Genomic DNA, 27,677 nt, shown 5'->3' on the forward strand with positions numbered 1-27,677 from the left:
AAGGCTTGTAGGGCTACGTAATGCCTTTTAATATTATTATTGCAATCATAATTCTTTATTCTTTATTCAGAAATACCCTGATTTGCCCAAAGGAGTGTAAGCGGAGGGATTACAGCTTTGAAAAAAACAAGTCTTCGTTATGACAGCACACTTGGTCACAAGACAATTGATTCCACTCTTTTACAGTTTGAACAAAAAAAGAGTTAGCATAAAGGTTTGTTCCAGTCCGGTATTCTTGAATCTTAAGGTCATGATCAGACCTTCTAGACAGATAATGCGGTGGTTTAAGGTAAGTGTCTTTATTGATGCCAGTCTTCTTGTGGTATATCCGAAGTAACAATTTCAAACGCAATTTTCTTCTGCGAGAGAAGAGCGCTTCCCATCCCAGCTCGTTTTTCATTTCAGTACAGCTGTCACCTTGCTTATACCAACTGAGAACGAACCTCGCCGCTCTGTTCTGTATTTTCTCGATCAGATCAATCAAGCACTTTTGGCGTGGATCCCACGCACAACATGCATATCCGAAAATCGGGCGGACAAATGAAATATACGCAGTACTCTTTAGGACAGCAGGGGAGGATCTCAGATTTCCTCAAATGAAACCATTATGATTCATGATGCAATGGCAAACGTCCTCAGCTACACACTTATTGCTGGTAGCTGGCGTTTCAACGGCAGAGTTGGGTAGCTTCATCTAAATTTTTCATTTCAGTTTCTTGAGATAGTATTATTAAATTTTTACTTTTTACTTTACTTTTAAGCCTTATATCCATAGAGGAGTACACAAACGAAGATAACCTATTCGCAACTGTGATAATTTATGGAATCGAGGGAGCTGTTTTGCCCCAACAGATTCATTTTTGCCAGCACATGTTCAAACGTCATCACTTTAAACGCTACCCCTAGCTTTCATTGCAGGCATCTGAGGACTTTGAAGCGTCAGAGCCCAAAGAAATAAAACATCATGCATGTGCTCGTTGTAAAAAAGAAAAGAATGAAAGAAAGAAAATAGAGCAGTAAGGCTCTGTTCTTGCAGCGTTATTAGTGATTGTTATAATGCAAGGTGCACAGATTATGCAAGAAGTAGCGTTCCTTTTTTTTCCCTAAAAAGCATATACTAGAGGTGTGCAATTTAGTGGGGCTGCAAATCAATAGTAAATACAGCAATTCGTGTCACATCAGATTCAATGCAATCCACATCCTAAATAGTTAAGTCAGTAAATATGGGTCAATCTAATCCAATCCACATCCTAAGTGGCCTGGGCTGTAACCATTATAGTGAACTAGAATATATTGTCACGGGGCCGTGACGTGGCCGAAGACAGGAGACTTTGTGTTGGAATTTAACTGTTTATTTGGACGAACCTGTGTCCGGTACACAGAAAGTCCGATTACAGTAGCAGTCTTGGACTGATAGCGGCGAACGGAGCGTCGGCCGTCGATCAACTACTGACAAGTGGCGAAGCGCGTCGGCATTTATACTCTTGCCGTCAAATGTTCTATCGTTATCGCTGGCGGTGGCGTAGGTTCCAGAATAATCTGTACAGTTTTGCAGAGTGGGCGTGATCTTATCGAAATGATCTACTAAAGTCCGGAAGCTTCTCGAAAACTGCACGCGCGTTTTGCCCTGAGAATTGTGTAGTGTTTGGGGTCGATAAAAAAACTTGTGAAATGAAACGTGGCATTGCCTCCTTCTGAAAAAGGCATCGTCCCGATGCTTTAATTAAAGATGAAGGTACAACAATAATGCAAGAAAGTACAATGAATTGATTACGATGCAACAATAATACAAAAAAAACACTGTTTCAGTTTGTTAACGCGCATGAAACGGCTTGAGGCGCGCGACATGGACGACTTCAGGTCGCGATCGGCGTCGTTGAAAGTTCGTAATGCCGTCAGGGACAACCCCGTTATCAAGTGGGCCGAGACCTCGAACCACCCTGTACGGTCCGAAGTACCGTTGCAGAAGCTTTTCACTTATACCACGTCGACGTATCGGCGTCCATACCCAAACACGTTCACCGGGCTGATATTCCACGAAGCATCGTCGAAGATTTTAACGGCGGCTGTCGGTCGTCTGTTGATTCTTGATACAGAGACGCGTGAGTTGTCGGGCTTCTTTGGCGCGTTGAAGGTACTCACTCACATCGAGGTTTTCTTCGTCGGTGACGTTGGGTAATATGGCATCGAGCGTCGTTGCCGGGCTCCTTCCGTAGACCAATTTGTATGGAGATAGCTGCATCGTCTCCTGCACCGCCGTGTTGTATGCGAAGGTCACGTACGGAAGAATGGCGTCCCACGTCTTGTGTTCGACATCGACGTACATTGCCAGCAAGTCGGCGATCGTCTTGTTAAGCCGCTCGGTGAGGCCGTTGGTCTGTGGGTGGTACTCTGTCGTCCGGCGGTGGTTTGTCTGGCTGTATGCCAAGATCGCTTGAATTAAGTCAGCAGTAAATGCCGTTCCTCTGTCGGTGATAAGGACCTCTGGGGCGCCGTGGCGTAGGACGATATTTTCGACGAAGAACTTAGCTACCTCGAATGCACTGCCTTTGGGAAGGGCTTTTGTCTCGGCGTAGCGGGCGAGGTAGTCGGTAGCTACCACGATCCACTTGTTTTCGAAAGATGACATCCGGAACGGCCCCAGTAGGTCCATACCAATATGCCATACCAATATGGCAAGGTGGTTCAATTGGCTGCAGAAGTCCCGCTGGCCTTGTCGGCGTCTTGCGTCGCTGACAGTCCCGGCATGTCCTCACATAACGAGTGACGTCGATGGTAAGACGTGGCTAGTAGTACCTTCCTTGTATCCTCGCGAGCGTGCGAGAAACACCGAGGTGCCCTGCCGTTGGATCGTCGTGCAGGGCCTGCAGGAGTTCTGGTCGCAGAGCTGAAGGCACCACAAGGAGGTACTTGGCTCAGAGCGATGAAAAGTTTTTCTTTTGAAGAACACCGTTTCGCAGGAAGAACGACGCAAGTGCTCGCTTGAATACCTTCGGGACTTCGGCGGTCCTGCTTTCGAGGTATTCTATTAGGGCCTCAAGTTCCGGGTCGGCCCGCTGTCGTTCAGCGAAGTCGTCGGTAGTTATCGTTCCCAATAAGTAGTCATCATCCGGGTCGTCGGGTGGTTGTTGGTCGACAGGCGCACGAGAGAGACAGTCGGCGTCGGAGTGTTTCTTGCTGGACTTGTAAATGACAGTAATGTCATATTCTTGAAGTTTCAGGCTCCATCGTGCGAGGCGACCTGAAGGGTCCTTCAAGGTGGCTAGCCTACACAAGGCGTGGTGGTCGCTCACAACTTTGAAGGGCCTGCCGTAGAGGTAGGGGCGAAATTTCGACGTAGCCCAGATGATGGCAAGGCACTCCTTTTTTGTTGTGGAATAATTGGCGTCTGCTTTGGATAGTGATCGGCTGGCGTAACTAATAACCCTTTCAAGTCCGTGAGCCCTCTGCACGAGAACGGCGCCAAGACCTACGCTGCTTGCGTCAGTGTGTATTTCTGTCTCCGCGAATTCGTCGCAATGGGCAAGTAACGGAGGCGTCTGTAGGCAATGTTAAGGTCCTCGAAAGCCTGTTCCTGCGGCGTTTCCCTTTGAACTTCAAGTCGGCTTCGGTAAGGTTAGTGAGAGGATCGGCGATGCGGGCGAAGTTTGTCACGAACCGCCTATAGTAGGTGCACAGGCCCAGAAATCGGCGCACCGCCTTCTTGTCAGTGGGCGGCGGGAAGTCTGCGATGGCGGCTGTTTTCCGTGGTTCGGGACGAACTCCAGACTTGCTAATAACGTGTTACATAAACAAGAGCTCCTCGTACGCAAATCTGCACTTTTCTGGCTTCAGTGTGAGTCCGGACGTCTTGATGGCTTGAAGTACAGCTTCAAGGCGCCGAAGATGCTCTTCAAAACTCGAGGAAAACACGACGACGTCGTCCAAGTACACAAGGCAAGTTTGCCACTTCAATCCTGCCAGTACTGTATCCATAACGCGTTGAAAAGTTGCAGGCGCTGAGCGAAGACCGAAGGGCATCACCTTAAACTCGAAGAGGCCGTCCGGTGTTATAAACGCCGTCTTCTCTCGATCTCTTTCGTCGACTTCGATTTGCCAATAGCCAGTCTTGAGGTCCATTGACGAAAAGTACTTGGCGTTATGGAGCCGATCAAGTGCATCGTCTATTCGTGGGAGAGGATACACGTCCTTTCTTGTGATTTTGTTCAGGTGGCAATAATCGACGCAGGAACGTAGGCTCCCATCCTTTTTTTTCACTAACACCAGGGGGATGCCCATGGGCTCTTGGACGGCTGGATAATGTCATCTCGCAGCATTTCGTCAACTTCTTTCTTCATGGCCTCATGTTCTCGCGTCGAAACCCTGTACGGACTCTGACGGAGTGGTCTGGCATTTTCTTCGGTTATGATGTGATGTTTCGTGATTTGGGTCTGCCGAATTTTCGACGACGACGAAAAGCAATCTTCGTATTGCAGGAGCAGGGCCTTGAGCTGTTCTTGCTTATGGTTGGGAAGTCTGGGATCGACATCGAAAGCTATGGGAGGGGCTTGGTTTCTCTGAGCAGGTTCCGCAGAATCGGCGAGGGCGAAAGCACTGTTGGCTTCGACAATTTCTTCGATGTATGCGACCGTTGTTCCTTTGTTCACATGTTTGTACTCATTGCTGAAATTCATAAGCATAACCGTTGCTTTGTCTCCCCGCAGCTCTGCAATTCTTCTAATTCCTCTTGTGACGCAAATATTTCAGGTGACCAACAGATGCTGACTGCCTTCAATGACGCCTTCCAAGTCAGGTGATTTAGGAGCGCCGACTAAAATAATGACGCTGGAGTGTGGCGGAATGGTAACTTGTTCTTCCAGCACATTCAAGGCATGGTTTCCTGACGGCGTGCGCATCGGTAGTGCTTCTTCTGTGGATAACGTTATCTACTTTGCTTTTAGGTTGCTGACAGCACCATGGAGGCATAAGAAGTCTATGCCTCCTTGGCATAGACTTCTTATGCTTCTTATCTCTCGAGCACTGCTGTAGGACTACGAAGTCTGTAGGATAAATACGACCGTTAATGGTGACTCTCGCTGTGCAGATTCCTGCAGGCGTTACGAGATGACCTCTGGCTGTGCGGATTTCAGGGCCTTCCCAAGCTGTCCTAACTTTCTTTAACTTCACGGCGAACGACCCAATGATGACGGAGTAGTCGGCTTCAGTATCGACGAGAGCGGTCACACTGTGGCCGTCGATAAGAACGTCGAGGTCGCTAGTTCACCGTCTCGCATTACAGTTAGGGCGTGGCGTCGGGTCACGGCCGCGTCGGCTTGTTCCGCTGCTTCGATGTTGCGTCCTCAGGTCACCTTCGGTATGTGAGGTTTCGCCGTCAGGGCTTTGCCTGGTTGGCGTTGTGTTCGGAAAGCTCCGTCGCGGCGTCGGCGTCGGAGGAGGATCTTCGGTAGTTCGTCGCACAGCAACCGCACCTCCATCGGTTGCTGCCCTTAGTTTCCCGGATACGGGCTAGGAGACCGTCCCCGTGTTGGGCCAGAGTACTGCCGGGGGTGCGGTGACGTGCCGCGGCTGGGCGACGGCGAACGGGAAGGACTTTGTGGTGTCCATTGACTTGCTGTCAGATAGTCGGCGATGTCACGTGGCCGTTCTCCTGGCTGCGGACGCAGTGCATTGACGGCAAAGGCACGCAGTCCCATCTGTCGGTACTGGCAACAGCGGTACGTGTGTCCGGCCTCGCCGTAGTGGTAGCAGAACGGGCGATGGTCAGGGGTGCGCCAGACGTCTGTGTTCCGCGGCGCACTGCGCTGGGCCGCTGGCGAATAGTAGGATGTGGGTGGGGGTGGTGGCAGCGGTGGCGTCTGGCGACGGAAGTGCGATGGGGCAGCGTTTTGGCGAGCACATGGAGGAGGGGCGTGGCGGCGGGCTGCAGCAGCATAGCTAATGGCTTGCAGCTGAGGCTCTTGAGGCTGAGGAACGCCAAGCGGTTGCTCGATCTCCTGGTGTACGACGTCCCCGATGAATTCCACGTGAGGCTGCGCTGAAGGAAGTAATTTTCGCAGCTCTTCTTGCACGATCGCTCGGATCATCTCACGCAAGTCAGTGGTTCCAAGCACTTGAATGCCGGCGTAGCTGGTAGACGAGAAGCTACGGTTATATTGCCGCGTGTGCATATCTAGCGTCTTCTCTATTGTAGATGCTTCTGAAATAAATTCGGCGACCGTCTTTGGCGGGTTTCTGATCAGCCCGGCAAAGAGTTCCTGCTTCACTCCTCGCATGAGCAGACGGACCTACTTCTTCTCGGACATGTCGGAGTCAGCATGGCGGAAAAGTTTAATCACATCTTCAATGAATCACATCTTCAGTGAATAGCGCTACGTTTTCGTTTGGCATCTGCATGCAGGTTTTAAGAAGAGCTGCGGCCTTCTCTTTGTGCGCCACACTTGCGAAAGGGGTGAGGAACCTGGCGCGAAAGACGTCCCACGTTGTGAGGCTTTGCTCTTGATTCTCGAACTAGGTCTGAGCAGTATCTTCTAAGGTCAAATACACATGCCGGAGCTTGTCATCGTCTGTCCAGTCATTGAAGGCGGCGACGCGGTCGAACCTTTTGATCCAGCTTTCTGGGTCTTCCAGTGGCGAACCGCGGAAAGTTGGCGGCTCTTTGGGTTGCCGGAGCAGGAGTGGTGCAGGCTGCATGGGGGCGGTCATGGTTGCAGTAGTTGATGTCGGGATCCGAGTCTGCCTGGCTGCTTCAGGAAATGGCCCGTACTCTGGTTGTAGTACCTTCTGCCTGCGGCTTGTTCACTGTTCAGAGTTAGCGTCCGTGTCTTCTTTGACGCTTGGGCTGGGGTCGTGGCCTGAAGGAGGCGTCCGGTACATGGAAGAAACAACACCTCCACCAGATGTCACGGGGTCGTCACGTGGCCGAAGACAGGAGACTTTGTGTTGGAATTGAACCGTTTATTTGCACGAACGTGTGCCTGGTAAATGGAAAGTTCAATTACAGTAGCAGTCTTCGACTGATAGCGGCGAACGAAGCGTCGGCCGTCAACCAACTAGTGACAAGCGACGAAGTGCGTCGGCATTTATACTCTTGCCGTCGAATGTTCTAGCGTTATCGCTGGTGGTGGCGTAGGTTCCAGAATAATCCGTACAGTTCGCAGAGTAGGCGTGATCTTATCAAAATGATCTACTAAAGTCCGGAAGCTTCTCGAAAACTGCACGCGCGTTTTGTGCTGAGAATTGTGTAGTGTTTGGGGGCGATAGCAAAACTTGAGAAATGGAATGTGGCAATATTCCAATGGCGGAACCGACCGGGCTCCGGTGTCCTTTTTTTACACAGATGCCACTAAATGGTGCCACTTCTACATTTTCTAGCAGCTTTGGCTGCGTTGTAGGACTCTCATGGGCTCCTTTAAACTTTTAGCTGCAGTTAATATTAATTCATGCGTTTACTTTCTGCTTCTTTGAAGCAATAAAAAGCCAGCTTGCCCACTCTTTTACCTGGAGGATTCATTTTGGCCAGATATACATATTTTTAATTTTTCCGCATGTGCTCAGAACATTCTGAGCACTTGTGTTACATATATTTACTTATTTTATTGCAGCGCCTGATTTTTTTTTCTTTGTCACTCGAGGGCTTTTTTCCAGTGCACAGAGTTTTCTAATCAGACGTAAGGGTTGTGGCATTTGCTTTAAATCATCATGGAAAACCTGGAAAAGTCAGAGAATTTCGAAAAAGCAAATTGGTAGACACCATGTGTAGATGTGGTTTCACATCAGTAATGGTGTGCTGAAGTGTGAATGCGCCTATTCAGAAAAAAGCACTGCCACAAAGCCCCACTTCACTGTTAAGTGACCACAACACCCTCACATTAATTCATACTTTCTTTGGTTTAGAATCTTGTTTTGTCAGCTGATATGCTCTAAGTGTAGCAAGTGTTGAAATGTGATGTATTTTAATACTTGCACTCTACCGAAAGTAAAATTCTGCAACTATAGCAATCACAGAAAAAGTGTACATATAAATGCTCGTTTTTTTTTTCTTAGACACAATACTTATGAAATATAACTTACAATCATACCAAGGAAAGTGTAGGGTATGTTATTAAAAGTCATTGTAATGTCAGAGTGAAAAAAGAAAGTGGACGAAACGATAACTTGCCATGGGCAGGCAACGAACCTGCGACCTTCGGATAACCCGTCCGATGCTCCATCAACTAAGCTACCATGGGGGCTATCCCCCATCCACTTTATGGGATATATCTGTGCATTCAATGTGGGAGTCAGCACCACAGGTAGCCACTATACAATAGCAAGTTGCTTTCGCAGTTTAGTAGGGCCATGCTGATTTTTCGTTGTAATATGTAGTATTTGATTTGCATGAGCCTACTCGAATGTGGCCGTAACGGGGTGCAGGTTGGAGAAAGAGGGCAACTATGCTCGCAAGGCCGCCATCCACATGTTCAACTTGCGTCTGCGAGAGGCCATCACAGTACTCAAAGAGGCAGCCACAGCAGCAGAACAAGGTGACCTCTTCTTTCAGCTGCAGCTTTCTTTAAATTTATTATGCCTTTCTAAATGTTCTGTACTTATTTTTTTACTTTACTCACGAAGACAGTAGCTTCTTCAATTAAGCTGTGATCGACTTCTTGGCATGTTGTGTAACCAAGTTTAAAAGATTGACAACTTGGTTTAAATGTGAACAATCAATGCGCACCTTCGCCACGAGTCCATGTCAGCGGCCATGCTTCTTGTTTGCGTGCGCTCGCGTGTTGCCACGAGCTGCATGTGCACCACTGTCTTGTGGGGCCAACTGTATTAGCATTTCTAGACTGGTTCGTTTGGGAAAGTTTGCTCTGGAGATGGTACCAACTTGTGTCTTTTACGAGAAGTGGGGTCGGCACGACGCAGAGATTGTGCTCGCAGCTTTAAGCAGTGTCTTGACCTCAATCAGCCCCAGTGTGTTTGTTGTAGTTTGCTTTGACAGTCAGCCATGACATTCAGTTGGTTATATTGTGATCATCACAAGTGGGGTTTTATGATCACACGTCGTTTCGTTCGAAGAGCTTTGACAGAGTAGACATACCATCCTGCAGTGCGCTGGGCTGCTGAATTGGATTTGCTCCTGAGGTAAGTACTTGGTCGCACTTTTTCGAACCTGAGCTACTATACGTGTAGACAGCTGCCTTTTTGTGGAAATTCTTTTGTTTAATAATATGATATAGGAAGGTGTCTGTACATAAATAAGACACTGGCTGCTTTTTAGCTCTTGAATAAGTCGAGCATACAACACACAGGGTAAAACAATATGATACAAAACAGTATTTCCAGTGCAGCACCCAGGGGACAGCTCTGTCATTTGTGCCATTGTGCGGCAATCTTTTTTACAAGCGCCATCCTGTGCCAAACCAGTTTATCAGCACCACAGCGTGCGCAGCACCTGAATTTCAATCCCGTAAGCTCCCTACCCAAAAACGTGACTGAAACATTGTGTTTTCAGCTATAGTTTTGGTTTCATCAAGGTTGTGATTTCTCGAACAGCATTTGTGAGCTTTGAATATAAGGGCACGCGAATGGTGAGTGAACGGCTAGTGAATCTTTCATTGCGTGCTGCGTTCTCAACGCGAAGAGATTGTGCGAAAAGAGCATCTCTAGTGCAGCCATGCTACCTCAACGTTTTGTAGTCTGGCAATATCAGATCCAAAAAAGTTAGTTGCCAGCCAGATTTCATATAACATTACAATTGCTTGCTATAGCCTTCATTGCTTCGTCCTTTTGGTGAAACTTTGATTTATGTTATAACTTGATAGTGTTCAGAAAGAAAGAAGTATGACGGCTATGGTGCTAAAGAAAAAGGGGGGGAGGGGGTGTGGTGCCTGTTCTCCGAAACAGCTGAAGCAAGGAGAGGGGCACAGGACTGTTTATAAAGCACACGCCTATATTCTTTTTCATTTTACTGCTACACATGCTCCATTACTTGGCATTTATCGACTCTGCAGTTGACCCTCGTGCGTTCTGGTTGAAAAAGAAAAATGGGCCGCTGTACATGGCTGAAAAAGTCAGAATCACCACAAGGGCAAAGCAATAATTGTGATAGCAACAAACTGTAATATTATACGACATGACACTGGCAGCTAACTCTTTTTCATTCGATTTCGCGTAACCTGCAAAGGGCTGGTTAAAAGAATACGGCCGCTTCTGGGAGAGCAACTCTTTTCACACAATCTCTTCACAATGAGAAAGCAGCACATGGAAGTGTATATGGGTCACCCACCGATGGCTGTCGAGCTAGCGCATGGTTGCAGTCGCGCCCCCGCCCTTAGAACCAAAGTTCAGGATCGGTGCTCGAGAGACACCTGTCCCCCTCCCTCCTTTTCTCGTGTCTTTTCATGCTCGTTCAAGACTGGTGGGGTGTCTACGTCAGTGGCGGGCTTACTGAATGGGGTGATGTTATTCCACATGCACCCTCTGAGCGATGGAGATGGGCTGGCTGATTTTATCTCTGCTTCAGCCGCGTTTGTACATATGCTCGCGCGCTCTTTTACCGCGAACAAAACATACACTGCAGGGGTCGATGTTATCAATCTCAACTTTATACAGGGCACGACGGAAACAGTACAAGCCTGTTGAGAGTATACACATTATTGCTATTGCAATGATCACACTATTGTAAATTTTAAATTAGGGTTTCGAAAATGCAGCATTGGACAAATGTTGCTTTACAAGTGCTGCTAAATGGGGCTACACCTGCTCAGAAGTTTCTTTCTTACTGCCCAAAACTTGCTCGAGAAGCTCTTTCTGGCTGCTCCAGGCCTGCTCTAAAATGTCTCTCTGAATGCACCAAGCCTGCTACAAAGTGAACTTTTGCCTCCTACCATGACTGCTCCTAAATTCATGTACCCTGTTCCACCAATGAGCATCAAAACATAACATTTATGCATTACACACAACATATAAATACAAATCACACCATGATGCTACAGCAGTGATCCCACTCCTGCTCCAACTGCGCAAAAGTGTGCCAAATAAAATTTACATGCGCCATCCTGATAACATTGGGACGGGGCGAGATCCAGGCTTGTAGTAGAGCGTCCACAGAGAATCGGCAGCCAAACAAGATGGCTGAGTTGCCTCTCGCACAAGCGTCTAACGCACAGGCGTCTTCGTCGTCTTCGCAAAGTGCCACGCTTGCTCCTGTCGATGATGCACCGTAACATCACTCCCCCGCGGTGGAACTGCCGTCACGGCGCTTGGTACAACAGCGACGAACTAGCAGGGTGATACGGTTTTAGTCTGGAAACGTGGACAACGTCCGTCTGGGGTGAGGGGGTCGAAGAGGCATTGTTTAGGGGTGTGATCTCGTAGCTGACGTCACTGAGCTGTCGTAACACTTTGTTGGCGCCATGGTAGTGTGGTAGTACCTTCTCTTATAAGCGGACTTGGCAGTTTGGTGTCCAGAGAAGTACCAGAGACCCCGGCGAGAAGTGCACGCTTTGGTGGCGACTGTCATAACGGTCTTTTTGGTGCTCCTGCGACAAGTGCCGCCAATCATGGGCAAGCGGTCTTTTTGGTGCTCCTGCGACAAGTGCAGCCGATCATGGGCAAGCTGACGGGCTGCATGGGCTCGGGAAACGATATCGCTGGCATACTCAGTAGACAAGGGGGCAGCCGAAGGAAGGAGCGTGTCAACGCTGGATGTCGGCCAAATAGCAAATAAAACGGAGAATAACTAGCTGTGTCGTGCCGTGAAGAGTTGTACGCAAAGGTGACAAAGGGGAGTGCTTTGTCCCAGTCACGGTGATCTGGTGAAATGTACCTAGACAGCATCTGCGTCAGCGTTCGGTTCAGACGCTCGGTCAATCCATTTGTCTGTGGATGATAAGCAGTGGTAAGCTTGTGCTCGGTTGAGCAGGCACGGAGAATGTCATCCATAACACGTGAAAGGAAGTACGTTCCTCGATCAGTAAGCAACTGCTGCGGAGCGCTGTGATGAAGAATGGCTTGATACAAGAGAAAGTAAGTGATGTTAGTGGAACAGCTTGTCGGCAGTGCTTTAGTGATGGCAAAGCATGTGGCGTAATCTGTGGCGACTGCAACCCATTTATTTCCGGAGGTGGGCGTAGGAAACGGGCACAACAGGTCAAGGCCAACACGGAAGAATGGTTCCGTCGGTATGTCAGTGGGCTGTAGGAGGCCAGACAGTAGCACAGAGGGGCACTTGCGGCGTTGGCAGCAGTCGCAAGCAGTGACGTAGCGAACCACAGAACGATACAGTCCGGGCCAGAAAAAGCGACGTCGCACACGATCGTAGGTACGAGAGACGCCTAGGTGACTGGCTGTAGGTACGTCGCGTAGTTGTTCGAGAACGCTGGTACGCAGATGATGGGGAAGCACGAGTAGTAATTTTGGGCCATCGGCGTATAAGCTTCGACAATACAGAATGTTGTCGTGCAGTTCGAACAGGCGTACGGAAGGGTCTGTTGGAGCAGAGGTCAGAAGCTCGATGATGGAGAGTAACGATGGGTCACGTCGTTGTTCGGTCGAGATATCACCCAAAGCGTGGATGAAGAGCACGCAGGGGTCTGATTCAAGGTCTGTCAAGTCAGGCGTTTCAACCGGATGACGTGACAAACAGTCTGCGTCTGTGTGCAGAGGTCCCGACTTGTAGTGGACCACAAAGGAGTATTCTTGCAGACGCAGCGCCCAGTGACCGAGACATTCAGATGGGTCCTTTAGCAATGAGAGCCAGCAGAGAGTGTGATGGTCAGTAACAACAGAAAAAGTTTGGCCATACAGGTAAGGCCTGAATTTTGTCACGGCCCACACTAAAGCTAGGCATTCACGCTCAGTGATGGAGAACTTCTGTTCAGCAGATGAAAGAAGACGACTGGCGTATACAATCACGCGGTCCTTCTTGTGCTGTCGTTGCCAGAGGACCGCCCGAATTCCATGGCCACTGGCCACGCTGTCCTTCCTGTGCTGTCGTCCGCAGAGGACCGCCCCAATTCCATGGCCACTGGCATCGGTCCGAAGCTCTGTAGGTGATGCAGGGTCGAAATGGGCCAGTATTGGTGGCGTAGTCAGCAGATGGATAAGAGCCGAAAAGGCGTCCGCTTGCTCTACGCTCCATGCGAAGGGAACGTCCTTCTTTAAGAGACCAGTAAGCGGTCGAGCGATGTCAGCGAAGTTGCAGACAAATCGACGAAAATAGGAACATAGCCCTACGAAATTTCACGCGTCCTTGGTTAAACGTGGTTCAGGAAATTCTTGTACTGCTCACACCTTGTCGGGATCCGGTTGAACGCCAGAGGCACTGACAAGGCAGCCGAGTATGTTGATTTGGTGACATTCGAAATGGCATTTGGCAGAATCGAGCTGGAGAGCGGCTCTTCGCAAAACATTTAGAACGGCTGACAGACGTGTGATATGGCTGTCAAAGGTAGGTGAAAAGACGATGGCATCGTCTAAGTAACATAAGCAGATGGACCACTTATACCCTCAGAGAAAGGAGTCCATCATGGGCTCGAAAGTTGCAGGCGCATTACATAGTCTGAACGGTATGACTTTGAACTGGTAGAAGCTGTCGGGCATAACGAAAGCGGTTTTTTCGCGATCCATGGGGTCGGCGAAAATTTGTCAATAGCCCGACCGAAGGTTGATAGACGAAAAGTATTGGGCACCTGGAGGCAATTGAGGGCGTCGTCAATTCGAGGCAAAGGGCAGACATCTTTATGAGTGACTTTGTTTAAATGGCGATAGTCCAGGCAAAAGCGCCAGCTGCCATTCTTCTTCTCAAGGAGGATGACTGGAGAGGCCCAAGGGGTGCATAATGGTTCTATGACGTCTTTAGTAATCATTTTGTCCATTTCATTCTGAATTACTTGGTGTTCCTTGTGAGATACGCGATATGGACGCCGCCGTGTAGGACTGGCATCACCAGTGTTGATCTGGTGAGTCACGGCAGTTGTTTGGCCGAGAGTGCGGTGGTCAAAGTCGAAAATGTCTCTATATGATGTTAGCAGACGACGGAGGCCGGCAGCTTGTGCTAGAGTGAGATTGGGAGCAATCATCGTGTTAATGTCATTAGCAGGCAGAGTGTAATTGCGGCCAAGACAGGTAGATGTTGCATCGGTGTCCAAACCAGTAACACTGCAGGTGTCAATGTTGTAGGCCCGTGTGCTCAGATTTGGGTGCACGTTAAAGAACCCCAGGTGGTCAAAATTTCCGGAGCCCTCCACTACGGCGTCTCTCGTAATCATATGGTGGTTTTGGGATGTTAAACACCACAAATCAATCACTGCAGGTGTCAAGCAGAGATAGGGTGGCCAAAGACATGTCTTGCGGAGTAACTTGAGTGAAGAGACTGACGTTTTGTAGGCCCGTGTGCTCAGATTTGGGTGCACGTTAAAGAACCCCAGGTGGTCGAAATTTCCGGAGCCCTCCACTACGGCGTCTCTCATAATCATATGGTGGTTTTGGGACGTTAAACCCCACATATCAATCAAGAGACTGACGTTGAGTAAGGGTATAACCACTCTATTATCAGTGACAGAGGCAACAGTGTGAGCAAGGGCGACGTCTCGGGCCATCAGTACGCCGACTATAGGAGCGACGAGGTAGTCACCATCGAGCACGTCACGTGAGCACGACAAAGTGAAGTATGTAGCAACTTGCAGAGGCAAGCGAACATGTTGACGAGAGCATAAACGTGGAGAATGGTCAGCTGGAAAATGGGGAAGCTGTGGCAGCTCAAGCTTAAAAGCACCAGTGGCACAATCAATGAGCGCAGAATGACGTGACAGGAAGTTCAAGCCAAGTATTAGGTCATGAGGACACATTTCAATGACGGCAAACTGAACTAATGTAGGATGACCGGCAATGGACACACGAGCCGTGCACATCCCTTGAACGGCAGGGGTCCTCCCATCACGCGACTCGGAGTGTGCGGGAAGCGGCAGGCGTGAGCACTTTATGTAGGTGTCGACGAAGGTTCGCGCTCATTACAGAAATGTGCGCTCCAGTATCTATAAGGGCAGAAATAGTCACACCATCAACGTCAACGTCCAACAAACTTTGTCTCGTCGGAAGCGTCAAGAGAAGATTTGTGGAAGAAGTCGATAAAGCACCGTGACTTCTGGGCGCTGCACCGTTTAGTTTGCTGGATAGACGGGAGCGCGGTTGAATGGGGACAATGGCCTGCGAGTCTGCGGTGAGTGAGACGACTGGCAACGTCCTGGAGGCGAACCCGACTGATGATCATGCGGTGATAAAGATCGGCTGGTGAATCTTCTGTAGTTGTTTGGCGAAGAAGGCTGCGCGGCAGATGCAAAGCAAGTGCTGTCCTGTTGGTAGTAAGGTTCAGAAGACGTCCGAGGTGGCGAGGACCAGCGGTAATTGCAGTAACGGACGACATGACCAATATGGTGGCAATAAAAACAAATTGGTCGATTGTCGGCGGTTTTCCACGCAGAGGGGTCGGTAGATTGAGCCGTAAACTGCTGCTCGTGATAGGACGAGGGTGGACGCCATGGAGCTCGCTGCGGGCTGGGCAAAGCGCACACCGAGGAAATACCTATGCTGGCGAGTTCTTGGCGGACGATGGCTTGAACCATGTTAGTTGTGAGTGGAGTCGTGTCACTTGCAGCAGTGTGACCCGGAGCAGGGGCAATGGCTTCAAGTTCGCGCCGTACAATTTGGGTCATCTGATCCGATAAAACTAGAGGTGGCGGCTGTGTTCTTGAATGGTCTTCGCAAGATGACGTTACAGCCGTATTCAGAAGGCAAGCAAACACGCTGTCAATAAGCTGGCTCTTCGCTTGCTCAAAGCGCTGACATTCCTTTGTAATGGCGTCCACTGTAGAAGAATTTTTGCAGATGAGGAGGTTGAACGCATTGTCCGTAATCCCCTTAAGAATATGTCCGACCTTGTCAGCCTCCGGCATCTCGGCATTGGCTTTGCGACACAATGCTAACATATCTTCTATATACAAGACGTACGACTCCGTCGAGGTCTGCGCGCGAGACATGAGCATTTTGTTCGCGGCTATTTTTCTTCCAATCGGCTTCCCGAACAGGTCCAACATTTTCTCCCTGCACATTGCCCAACTCCCAAGTTCTGCATCACGGTTCTCATACCACGATTTGGCGGTTCCCCTAAGATAGAACAACAGGTTTGCCAGCATAAGAGTCGGGCCCCATCGGTATCGAGTACTCACTTGTTCGTACTCTGTCAGCCAATCTTAAACGTCCACTTCATCTGGATCACCGGAACTGCTAAACATGCCAGGATCCCGCGGGGGTTCGAGCACGAAGGTTGTGGTCGCAGAAGGAGATGTAGTTACCGCATCATCTCCAGGCACAGGAACACCAGGAGCAGATGCAGACGCCATATTTTCCGTCATCGTTGCAGAATGACCTTTCAAACGACGGCCGCTGCGAAGTTCCGTTGCGAGGCGGTTACCCAGCACGTCCACCAAACGTGAGGGGGGCGAAATCTAGACTTATATTAGAGCGTCCACAGAGAATCGGCAGCCGAACAAGATGGCTGAGTTGCCTCTCGCGCAAGCGTCTAATGCACAGGCATCTTCGTCGTCTTCACAAAGTGTCACGCTTGCTCCTGTCGATGATGCACCGTAACACTACCAACAGAAATTGTGCCAAACTGCACCAAAGTTGGATTCGGAAGCGTCTGCAATATCTACGCCAGCATGTCAGAACATGTGCGCCTTTCTTCTCAGGGCCGCTAAAGTCTCAATCTCATACCTAGAGTTATTACACTGAATAAACAGCGGTCATGCGTGTGTATCTGAATAATTCATGATGCTACTTTTGGTGCTGACACAACTTTTGTTGTGCAAGTCCGCTTAACGGTGAAACTTGCTCTCCGCAGGGGCTCGTAACGTCTAGTCCAATTGTTAGTGTGATACTGAGGTGGCAATTCATTGGCGGACATCATCCGTTCTAAGAATGCTGCTTATAGCTTGTTTGAAGAGTTGTGCAGCACGTATGTAGAGATTTTCACTAATAACTTCATGCAGTGTCGCCAGAATATTTTTCATGTCTACTTCTGGGCATCGTGATCTAATTTTCAGTGCTTTGCATTCACAAAACACGAGAATGATGGAAACGCGTTGACACTTTTCCTCTAATATAGCACTTTATTTCTGGATATTAATTCAGAAGAGCTTTTTCGTAATGCCTTCCTGCAGCACATCCGCATTTCTAATCACTGCTGAAGTAAAAGCCCTTCGAACTCAATATTGCTAGGGTCCGAATATCAAATTCCCGCGTGCTTTCTTTTTTAATTTCATCTCAAAAATGAAAGCATGCATCCTGATCAGAGCAGCCGCAATTCGGTTTTAATACTTGCAGCTTTCACTAGCGGGGCCATTGCTGGCGGCTCTGGTGTCGTAAGGCCCACTGTGAAGGGGCTACGCCATGTTGCACATACAACCCTCACTTTACAGGGTCAATAGCATATGGTTAAAAAAAAAAGGAACATCATAGCATTTCATTCATTGCTTAATTTCTTTAGGGGTGGAGACGGCTGCGTCGCTCGAAGGGCGCAGTCGCTGACACGTGCTATATCTCAAGGCATAATGACATTGCTCGTTAACTTTCTGTGCTACTAACCTCTGCTTCGCATATAGATAACTGACAGCATAAAGAACACTTCATCAACTGAAGTGATCATTGTCCCTTTAGCCATCGTTCTTTTGACTTATGCAATATCGGGTCCAAAAGATACAATTTGATACCAATTTGAGCAATGAATGCGATATCAACAAATTGTATTTTTATACCAAATAATAAGGCTTGATGTCATCCGCTGGGTGCACTGGCGGTGGGGTTACCGATTTGGAGGTCTGCACACTATCCACATGCGCAGAAAACTTTCTGCATGCGCGGTGTTCGATATCCATACAGCGACTTGGATGACTAGAGACCCCCGGAACACCTCTTGCACGCCGATGCACGTACAGATAAAATCAGACTTGTCTAGAGCGCTCAGCCGGCTGCTCCAGCTGCCGTACTTTTTTTGTTTTGTTTTCAGAAATATGTAAAGACAGACGCCGCAATGATACCAATTAAACGTGATCATACAACATGTTAAGTCCCCCCCCCCCACTTAAAATCAAGGTGCCCCCCTCCCCTAAAAAAATGAAAAATATTTTTTCCTATGCCCGTGGAGACAGTGAAATTCAGTCGAGATTGTCAATACAATTGGTATCGCAAAAAAAACTGAATTGCTCTCACCTTCAAGTTGTATGAGGCGAATGCATAAGGTACCCCTAGAAGGATTTTTTCTTTCTTTTTTGCACTGCTTTCTAGAAGACACTATAGAGGGTTTTTGGTGTATAGACAGAACTTCCAAGCTACATAAAACACCACTGCAAAAGGAAAACGAAGTTTGTTAAATTGTTCAATTTCAGCACAGAGAGACGGGTGCTCGAGGAGGTTTGACTTCATGAGACTAGCTAAGTGATGTCATGTTATGCCTAGCAATGTAATTAGTTGTGAAGAAAAGAAAACCTTTTTTTTTCCTTAGAGAAATGCAGTTGGGACTGTGTGAGTCTCTAGCGTTTGTTTACCAAATCTGCTGATAATCGCAAGGCTGCATTCAGAATGTTATTTTATGATGTACTACTTTATTCAACCAGTATTCTGTTTATTTGTTACAAAAATAATCACTGTACAAGTTCTAGAATGCTCAACAGCATGATGACATTATTGTAGCACCATCAACTGAAATAGGGAGTGTTCCTAAGATCTCCAGCATCATGAGGTTTATAATTAATCAAAATAGTTCCAGCTCTTTGCAACAGCCCTAAAGTAATGATTCATGTTCTTGAATTTACGTAAATGCTACTTGCTTGTTCTTCAGGATGTGAAGTTAGCTGCACCAGATGGCTCCAAAATAGAAAAATTTACTGCTACAAAGTGCTCCATAATGGAAAATTGTACTGCTCCAAAGTGCTCCAAAATGCAAATTTTTCTGCTCCAAAAATGTCTCTTTATCAGCAGAGCTCGGTAGCATGACTGCTACAGATTAAAATCTCAAGGCTGCAAATGATAATATCCTCTTATCGGAGGTTCTGTAGTCAGCAGTTGGCACATACATTGTTTACATTACTTCTTACATATGCACATAATATAATAGTAAGGATAAGAAAACATAGTTAATGACCACACATACATACACTATTATCAATGGTGAACATTTGGCAGAAGTCTGCCTGGTTGGCATAAAAACTGGAGTATTGAGAAAACTCCAACAAAAATATATTAGGAAAACCTGACATTTTGAAGCCAGTCTAGCTTCTTCCTCAGGGGTGAGAAAGCCCAAGATCTGTGGCACTTATATATCCTTGCTTGTCGTGCCTGAGAGGGTTCCCGTGAGTCATCGCAAACCTGGCAGTGCCAGGATTTGAAGGGAAGTCGTTAGGGAGTATTTCCTTGTTTTTACAGAATTACTGCATCATCAATGTAAATGTGGTGGTCAAACAACTCGCAGCGTTCTACCATTGCGCTCCTCTGGCTGTTTGATAGGTAACCAGTAAAAGAGCGAGGGATTGTGGGATGCACCGTCTGCTACAGGCTTCCGGTTCGAGAAGAGTAGACGGTGGCGAATTGCTTCACCGCAAGCCTCAGATTATTCAGGATTCATGCGCGCGGTTCCCGTTTATTTACATCCTGATAAACCATGGTCAATTGTTTAGCCGTTGGCTGCTCCAACTCAAGCGTGAATGGCAAACGCAGGTATGATTCCCATGAAACGAAGAAAGAAAAATGAGGTGGGCTGTGGCTGTGAACAGAGCCACAGCGACAGGCAGCCTTTGAGTAGAGAAAGTTGAAGCCAGAGTGTGTGTAAAGCATTTCATCACAGGTAGGTGTGTATTCCACACTAAAAGAAGCTTACACATGAATTAGTCGTGAGTATTATATTGAGAAATAAGTTGTCGTGGAGGCGCACATAGCGAACATAGTATGGAAACACGAGGGCGAAATCTACCTGCCATACGAGATGAGCGCCGGCCATTGCACTCATATTTATAAAAAAAAAAATATGGGAAAGCTTCACTCAAGAGTAAGTTTACACGAAGTTCATTTGCATTTATCTTGGTCAAATTGTGTGCCAGGACGGCACCCAAAGGAAGAAGTTCGTTAAACAAGCGCAGGGTTATGATTATTCGGCGCTGTCTATGTCTGACTGTATTGGTTATGTGCTGCCGTGCCGCGCAGCTTGACCAAGATCAGCGTTTAAATAAGCATCTGGCTTCGACTAAGAAGTGCATCTTATAGAGCACTGAAGGCTAGAAAAAAATATCTCAACACGCTCAATCAATGCTGCGCTTCATGCCGATCGACTGATGATGTCTCCCGAAGCAGTGATCCCAAAATGAACTCTAGCACTCTGCTACAGTCATCCGCATCCCCTGAGATCTTTAAAATGGTGATTTTTTATCTGCAGTAAGGTATGATCAATGATAAGTGTTTTCTGTATAGATTGATCTGCTAGCGAAACCGACAGTACCCCCGAGCAGCATAAAATCATTGCAGATCGTTTTAGTGCGATAAATAAGTTTTCTCACCGCTCATGGTTTTCGTAGCTTGTCATCGTCATAGTCATGGTTAGCAAAAAAAAAAAAAACAACTTCTAAAGCACTGACATTGCACGGAGAGGAGTTTTTTTTTTTTTTATCGGAGCGGTACAAAAATGATCGCGTGCCACTGGTAACCCGCGTGGGGCGTTGAACCGGAAGCCGTCTTATCCCGCAGTTCCCGGTGATTGCCCATATTACCGGTCACCTATTGATGGAGGTTGTCCCTGTGCTGCTGCATTTTTTCATGAAAGTTCTTTCTTCCCCACTTTAGGAAGCGGGGCAGTCTGTGCACAGGATCTGGTAAACGACAACATGAGAATTTTGTGCAGGTGCGCTATCTTTGGGCCGATGGTTGATGCTGCTAAGGAGTAAATGGTTTGTGAATGACGTTGACCCCTGCTTTTTCAGTATAAGGGCTATTGTTTCGCTCGCATCGACGGCGAAGGCATTGACAAGAGGTGTTGATGCAGTAGCGCAGGTGCCATGTTTTTTCCGCTTTGAGTCTTGCGGAGGCCTCTGCGAACAAACGCTTTCGCATCACTTGAACAGCCAGCAGAGCGCAGTAGCAGAACACTGCGACCAGCTAGACCACCACATCCACCCGGAAGAGAAACACCTGTTGGCGACTCCCTCAAATCCTGGCACATTTAGCAGACAGTGGGGAACATCGACGGCTTCATGGGGACATTATCCTTCCTTTACTGCCAGAGTTAGTAATGACTCACGGCAAGCCTGTCAAACACGGCAAGAAAGCGTGTAGAAGCGGCAAGAAGTGCCACACATCTCTGGCTTTCTCACCCCTGAGGAAGAAGCGAGACTGGCTTGGAAATGTCGAGTTTTTCTAATGTAGTTTTTGGTTGGAGTTTTCTGATTCCTTCACATACAATGAAATAAAGCAAATGTTAGAGGCATTAATGATGGCGAATAATGTCACTGGCCTCAAGAAAAACTGTTGGATGTTTTTAAAGAGTGCCTCTGGAAGAATGGTGTTGACAACAGGCTCAAAATTTTTTTTTTAAACTGAGGGTTGTTGTCTCATTAATGTTAATTTAAGTTGGTGTCTTGGTGTGTCGTGGTAGAGCCTTTGTAAAAGGAAGGGAGGCAGGTTACATCTAACACCTACATTTGTGACATGACGTGTAGAACCTGATCATTAGCTTCAAGCACATCACTTATTGCACACTGTCAAGGTATACACTGGAACGGGGTGCTCACCTGTCTAAACCAAACGCATCAAAGCTCAGAAGCTGAAAGAAACAGCAGGTCAGAACGCTTGCACGCCGGAATGTGGTGGGAGACAGAACATGCAACAGTGAAGTTTGTGGAGTTTTTTTTCATCCTGAGTTTGGTTCAGAGGAAGCAGCTTGGTTTCCAAGAAACAACTTTTTATTGTGATCGATCAAAGCTGTGGGTAAGACACTCAGGTATAAAGTTCAGTCTCGTTCACACTTGACTGCAATCAAAAGTACCCCATGTAACAGTGTTTTCACACGCACTTAATGCTAACACCACTTAATCAAGGAGTTTCATGGAGAATCGCACTATCATCAAATTGTTTGGTAAATTCGGCTTCCATGCTTACAGGTGAAATTTAAGCGTTCTTGGCTTTCAGTTCATGTGTCACATATCTTGTAGTGTGCATTAAGCACTCCTATATGTTTCTCCTTCATCATGAGTGTGTTGTCAAATAAGGTTTTCTTGCTTGTCAGCCATATTGCACCACTATTTGGCATCAGCATCTGATTTATTTATTTATTTTATTTATTATTTATTTATTTATTGGTACCTCAAGGGTCACAGGGAACATTACATGAGGTGTGGGCATCATAAGTAAAGAGAAAACAATAAACAATATAACAATAAACATCAATAAGACTAAAATACAAAATGTAGATACAAATGGCGACAATAAAAATAAAACAATTCATTTCACAAAGGCAAGTCCAAAGGCATCAATTCATGTATGTTCGATAGTATATCGGAAGCATGCTGCATCACGGACAAGTGCAACATCTTTTGGAAGGCCATTCCAGTCTCGGGCAGTTCTGACGAAGAACGACTGATGGAATGTAGTGGTGCGGGTGCGGGGTGGAATTAATGTGTTCAGGTGGCTTGTTCAGGATGTACGATGAGTCAGTTGAATCAACCGACCGCCACGAGGCATGGTGTGAAAGAATCTGTGGTAGAGGCAAAGGCGTGGGATGCGGCGACAAGAGGCAAAGGGCACCATCTCCAGCTTAGACGTTAAGAGACGAAACGCTTGCGTGATACGAGTACTCAGAAAGAATAAACCTGGTGGAACGGTTCTGGACTGATTGGAGAGCTTTAGTGAGATTAGATTGGTGGGAGTCAAAGATAGTAGAGGCATATTCAAGTTTATGTTGCATGAGCGTTATGTATGCAAGTAATCTTACATGTGACTGAGCTATGAAAAGGTTTCGGCCAAGGTAACCAAGCATTTTATTCCCTGAATTGACAATCTGGGTTATATGATCTGTCCAAGATAAGTCTTGATACAGGTGAAGTCCTAGATACTTGAAGGAATGCGCATCAGCTATAATGCTGTTATTAATCTGATACACGGAGGGTGCATAGTTGCGTCGACGATGGAATGAAATGTTCACGGTCTAACTGGTGTTCAGTGACATGAGCCATGTGGTACACCAGTCTTGAATACGAAGGGTCTTCCTGAAGAGTACAAACGTCGGAGGAGTTATTGATTGGGCGGTACATGACGCAATCATCTGCAAAAAGACGTATTTCAGAGGTTCCAGTAGATGTCGGGTCGTTGATGTAGATTAGGTAGAGGAGCGGCCCTAGAACAGTGCCTTAGGGCATGCCAGACAGAACGGGTGAAGTGGATGATGTGTAGTTGTTAGCGTATACGAACTGTTTCCGGTTGGTTAAGAAACACTCAATCCAATTGCGAACAAGCGAATGAATGTTTAGGCGCTACAATTTCAACAAAAGACGAGAATGAGGAACCTTATCGAAGGCCTTCTCAAAATCTAAGAATAGAGCATCGATTGGAATGTTACCGTCTAAGTTTAAATGAATGTCATGAGTAAATAGAGCAAGTTGAGATTCGCATGAGTGACCTTCCTGAAACCATGTTGATTTGGATGAAAGAAGTTCACCGAGCTTAGGAAGTGAGCAACTTGAGAGTAGATGACGTTTTCGATGATCTTGGAGCATATGCTGGTGAGGGAAATGGAACGGTAGTTTCCAGGGGAAGACCGGTCATCTTTTTAGATGCGGAGCATCTTATACTCGCGCCTTGTAGTGCGCCGTCCGCGCCGCTTCTCAAACATTCGACAGCTGACGCGCGCGCATGCGCCGTCGCGCCGTCGCCCACTCTTCCACCATCTGTGCATCCCTTCCTCCTCTACACACCGCGCGCGCTTCACTCCTCCACCATCTGTGCACCCTTCCTCCTCTACACACCGCGTTCGACATCTACAATTCTCCTGATTCTCCAGTGGACGCGCATGTGGCGTCGCGCTTCGAGAACATCCAACAGCTGACAGTGCATGCGCCGTCGTGCTGTAAATATACTCAAGGTCGGCGCTCGCTCGCTCAGTTGCCGCTCGTCGGTTGGTTCGTACGGCGCGTCGACGTCCAAGGTCGCGGTGAAATGAATTCCAACGAATCCACAAACACAATGATCGACGTCCCTTCGACCAGCGCCGCCCTTTCGCATACGTGTGTACGTGTTCACTCATTTAACACCCCCTCCTACAACCACGTTAACCAATTTAGCCATCGACCCAAGTAAGTCGCAATTTAACACCCCATTTCACAACCACGTTAACCAATTTAGCCATCGACCCAAGTAAGTCGCACTTTAACACCCCGTTAACCAATTATATGGTCCGCATCCTCCTCAGTGTTCCCCCGAGGGAAGCTGCGGGCAATTTTTTTGAAGACTGGCATGACCTTCCCTGTCCTCCAGTCATCTGGCACTGTACCTGTGTCAAGTGAGTGCTGAAAATAATACAAGGAATCACACTGCATATTTTGTACTTTTTTACTTTTGCATTGATTCCGTCAATACCGCAGGATGAAGAGCATTTCAGGGAGTCAATGACCTTGACAATGCCCTCTGCCCTGAAATCAATACTCTTCATTGGAGGAAAATTGAAATATGGAAAGTGTGGTAATGCATCTGTGCTTTCTTTTGTGAACACTGAACAAAATGCTAGATTCAGTGCGTCGGGAACTTCGGAATCAGCAATGGGTGTCCCCGTGTTGTCACATACTGAAATGGCACTTCTATTATCAGGCTTAATTGCTTTCCAAAAAGATCAAATCCCGGCTGTGGCGGCTGCATTTCCGAGGGAGGAGGAAATGTTGTAGGCCCGTGTACTCAGATTTGGGTGCACGTTAAAGAACCCCAGGTGGTCATAATTTCCGGAGCCCTCCACTACGGCGTCTCTCATAATCATATGGTGGTTTTGGGACGTTAAACCCCACAAATCAATCGTGCTTTCCAAAAACGCCGCGGGTTAGACTGCAGCATATTTGGTATGGCAGTGGAATAGTAGCCACGCTTGGCGCGTGCTTTTGATGAGTTGTGCTCTTTAACGACCTCATTATGCTTTCGCCAGGCCGAGAATGAACCAGTTCCTTTAGCAACTCAAAATAATCGCTTTTTTTATTATTAAGACCTTTTAAAAACTTGTTAAACCAGGCGGAACGTGCTTTTTCATTTATAGTGATAGTTGGGATGTAAAGATTCATTAAACGCAGCATTTCGGCTTTGAATAGTATCCAAATAGTCTCAGTTGAATGCTGCCGATATGTAAAGGCAAGTTTCTCGTGAAAAACAGAAAGTTTACGGTTTATGCTGGAATAATCCGCTTTGTCGTATAGTGTGAGTACTTTTTTAGATTTCTTGCTTGTTAAGATGTTGCAAGGAAATGTTGCATGAATGACAAGTGGTCGCTAAAACCACGGATGTACGTAAGGGGGGGCACATTATCTGGGTGTGACGTGAAAAGGAGGTCCAAGACTGTTGACGAGTGTTGGGTTACTCGGGTAGGTTTATTGACCAGCTGTGAGAGGCCAAAAAGCAAAGATATATTTACAAATTCTGTAGCCATGTTATTTTAAGCAAGACACGACGCAACATTACTCCAATCTATGGAAGGAAAATTGAAATCTCCGAATAATAAGATGGGAGTGTTGGGATACGGTGTTGTTAGTTCTAACAATGCTTCGTGAAAAGACGAAAAAAAGGAGCTATCAGCGCTTGGTGGACGGTAGCAACAGCCGATTAACATGCGCGGTGAAGTGGCGTGGCAGCACGTCCAAACCATTTCCAGAGAAGTTTTTACATTTACAGCAGAGCATTTAAGCAAACGATGTGTGGCAATCGCCACACCGCCCCCACGGTTATCATCAAAGCGGTCCTTGCGAAAGATGTCAAAATCTGGTAGATCAGGAAGAATCTCGGAATCAAGTATTTTAGAGGTTAGCCACGTTTCCGTCAACAGAATGACGTTGCTAGAAGAAGAAGAGATCAAGGTGCATAACGGATCGCGTTTTGGCATCAGGCTGCAAATGTTACTGTAAAGCCACGAGAGATCATGCTTAACACTCTGATTCGGCCTTCGTGGCTTTTGTGCTTGTTGCTAGGCCTGACGTTCAACAACCAACTGCTTAGCCTGATCAAAAACGTATGTTTTACTGCCACAAATGAGCTTGTCATAACGGAGCTTATACGGGTAGTGCTGCGCTTTTCCGAATTCGATAAGGCGTCTTCTGGCTACACGAATTTCCGGGGCAAAGTCTTCACTGATGCCGCAATCTGTGCCCTTCAGTTTACTGCTAGACGAAAGGAGTGCTTCTTTATCCTTGAAGTGGGCAAATTTTACCATTATCGGTCGCCGTTTCCCCTCGCGATAAGCTCCGAGTCTATGAGTCACGTTCTATGTCACGACTTTGAATAGTCATGCCCAGGCTTTTGTGACAAAGATCAATAACCAGTTCTTCACTAACACGCCACGCCTCGTTTCGCACATCACTAAACCCGTAAAAGATCAGGTTGCACCTTCGGGATATGCTTTCTATGTGGCTAATCCGGTCTGACAGCCTAGTTACCTGAGCAGCGCTGTTAGTGGCAACACTTTCAATGATGTTAATTTGAGACAGAACATTTGAAAGTGATAGTAATTCAAATTCTATTTTGGTCAACCGCGAGCTCGGGTCATATTATTTCTCAGCCACGCACTGATGTAAGCCGGGTGCTCACAACCCATGGCTCCAGCAGTTTCATAATTAGTAAGTGTAATATTTTCAGAACCAAATATATTAAGACCAGAGAAATATGCCGGAAATGCAGCTCATAGGCAAAGGACAGTGAATGCACCGGTCCCAACCAACGATCTCTGAAACGGCACTTTTTGCTATTTCTGGTGTAACAGCCGAGATTCGCTATTTGAACTTCTTGACTTACCTCAACTAGTTCAGCAAAGCAAAATTTTTACTAAGCCTTTCTTTATAAATACCAAAATGTAATCAAATTTGACTTGTAATAATGGTGCCATTTGCACAACTCTGGCTGTCCACTCGAACGAATATTCACATTCGCCACTTGCTTGGTACACCGTGGTCATGAACGACCTGCACCTATCCCTGAAACATAAAATTCTTCACATGAAAGTCGTGAGCGGCTTGTTTGCTAAAAAAAAAAAAACCTAGGTGTAATCAAATAATGAAGGAAAGGGCTATATTCATAAATGCTTGTTGTGGGTGCCGTTGGAAGGACAGAGATATAAGTGAAAAACGCACACGACGTTTATGACAGAACACATAAAGAGAGCTAAAATAAAGTTGCATGAACACTGAGACTAAGGAAACAACAACTATGAGTTCTATAAGGAAAATCTGAAACGGTGTGGTGGAAGGCACGATGGACACAGAGGTGCAGGCCGGGAGGTGGCGAAAGACGCTCTGGAATTGGACTTGCGTCTCGAAGTGCGACGCTGTGGGGACGATGATGCTTGATGGCAGGGGTCCGACTATGAAGCAGTCAACTCGCATTGGAGACTCTATGCTCTGCGCAGGCAATGGCTA

At 47.1% G+C, this 27,677-nt stretch overlaps 1 protein-coding gene across 9 annotated transcripts in view; it reads left to right on the top strand.

The window, feature by feature from the left end:
* mio (GATOR complex protein mio) overlaps nucleotides 1–27,677 on the top strand; it is a 768,187-nt gene that overhangs the window by 516,763 nt on the left and 223,747 nt on the right. For all 9 annotated transcript variants that reach the window (XM_075896295.1, XM_075895366.1, XM_075865082.1 and 6 more), the window contains one exon: nucleotides 8,413–8,522. In XM_075896295.1, coding sequence (XP_075752410.1) covers nucleotides 8,413–8,522 — 110 coding nt within the window. The remainder of the gene's footprint in view (nucleotides 1–8,412; nucleotides 8,523–27,677) is intronic.

Source organism: Rhipicephalus microplus, chromosome 1, assembly GCF_043290135.1.
Source record: "Rhipicephalus microplus isolate Deutch F79 chromosome 1, USDA_Rmic, whole genome shotgun sequence".
NCBI lineage: Eukaryota > Metazoa > Arthropoda > Arachnida > Ixodida > Ixodidae > Rhipicephalus > Rhipicephalus microplus.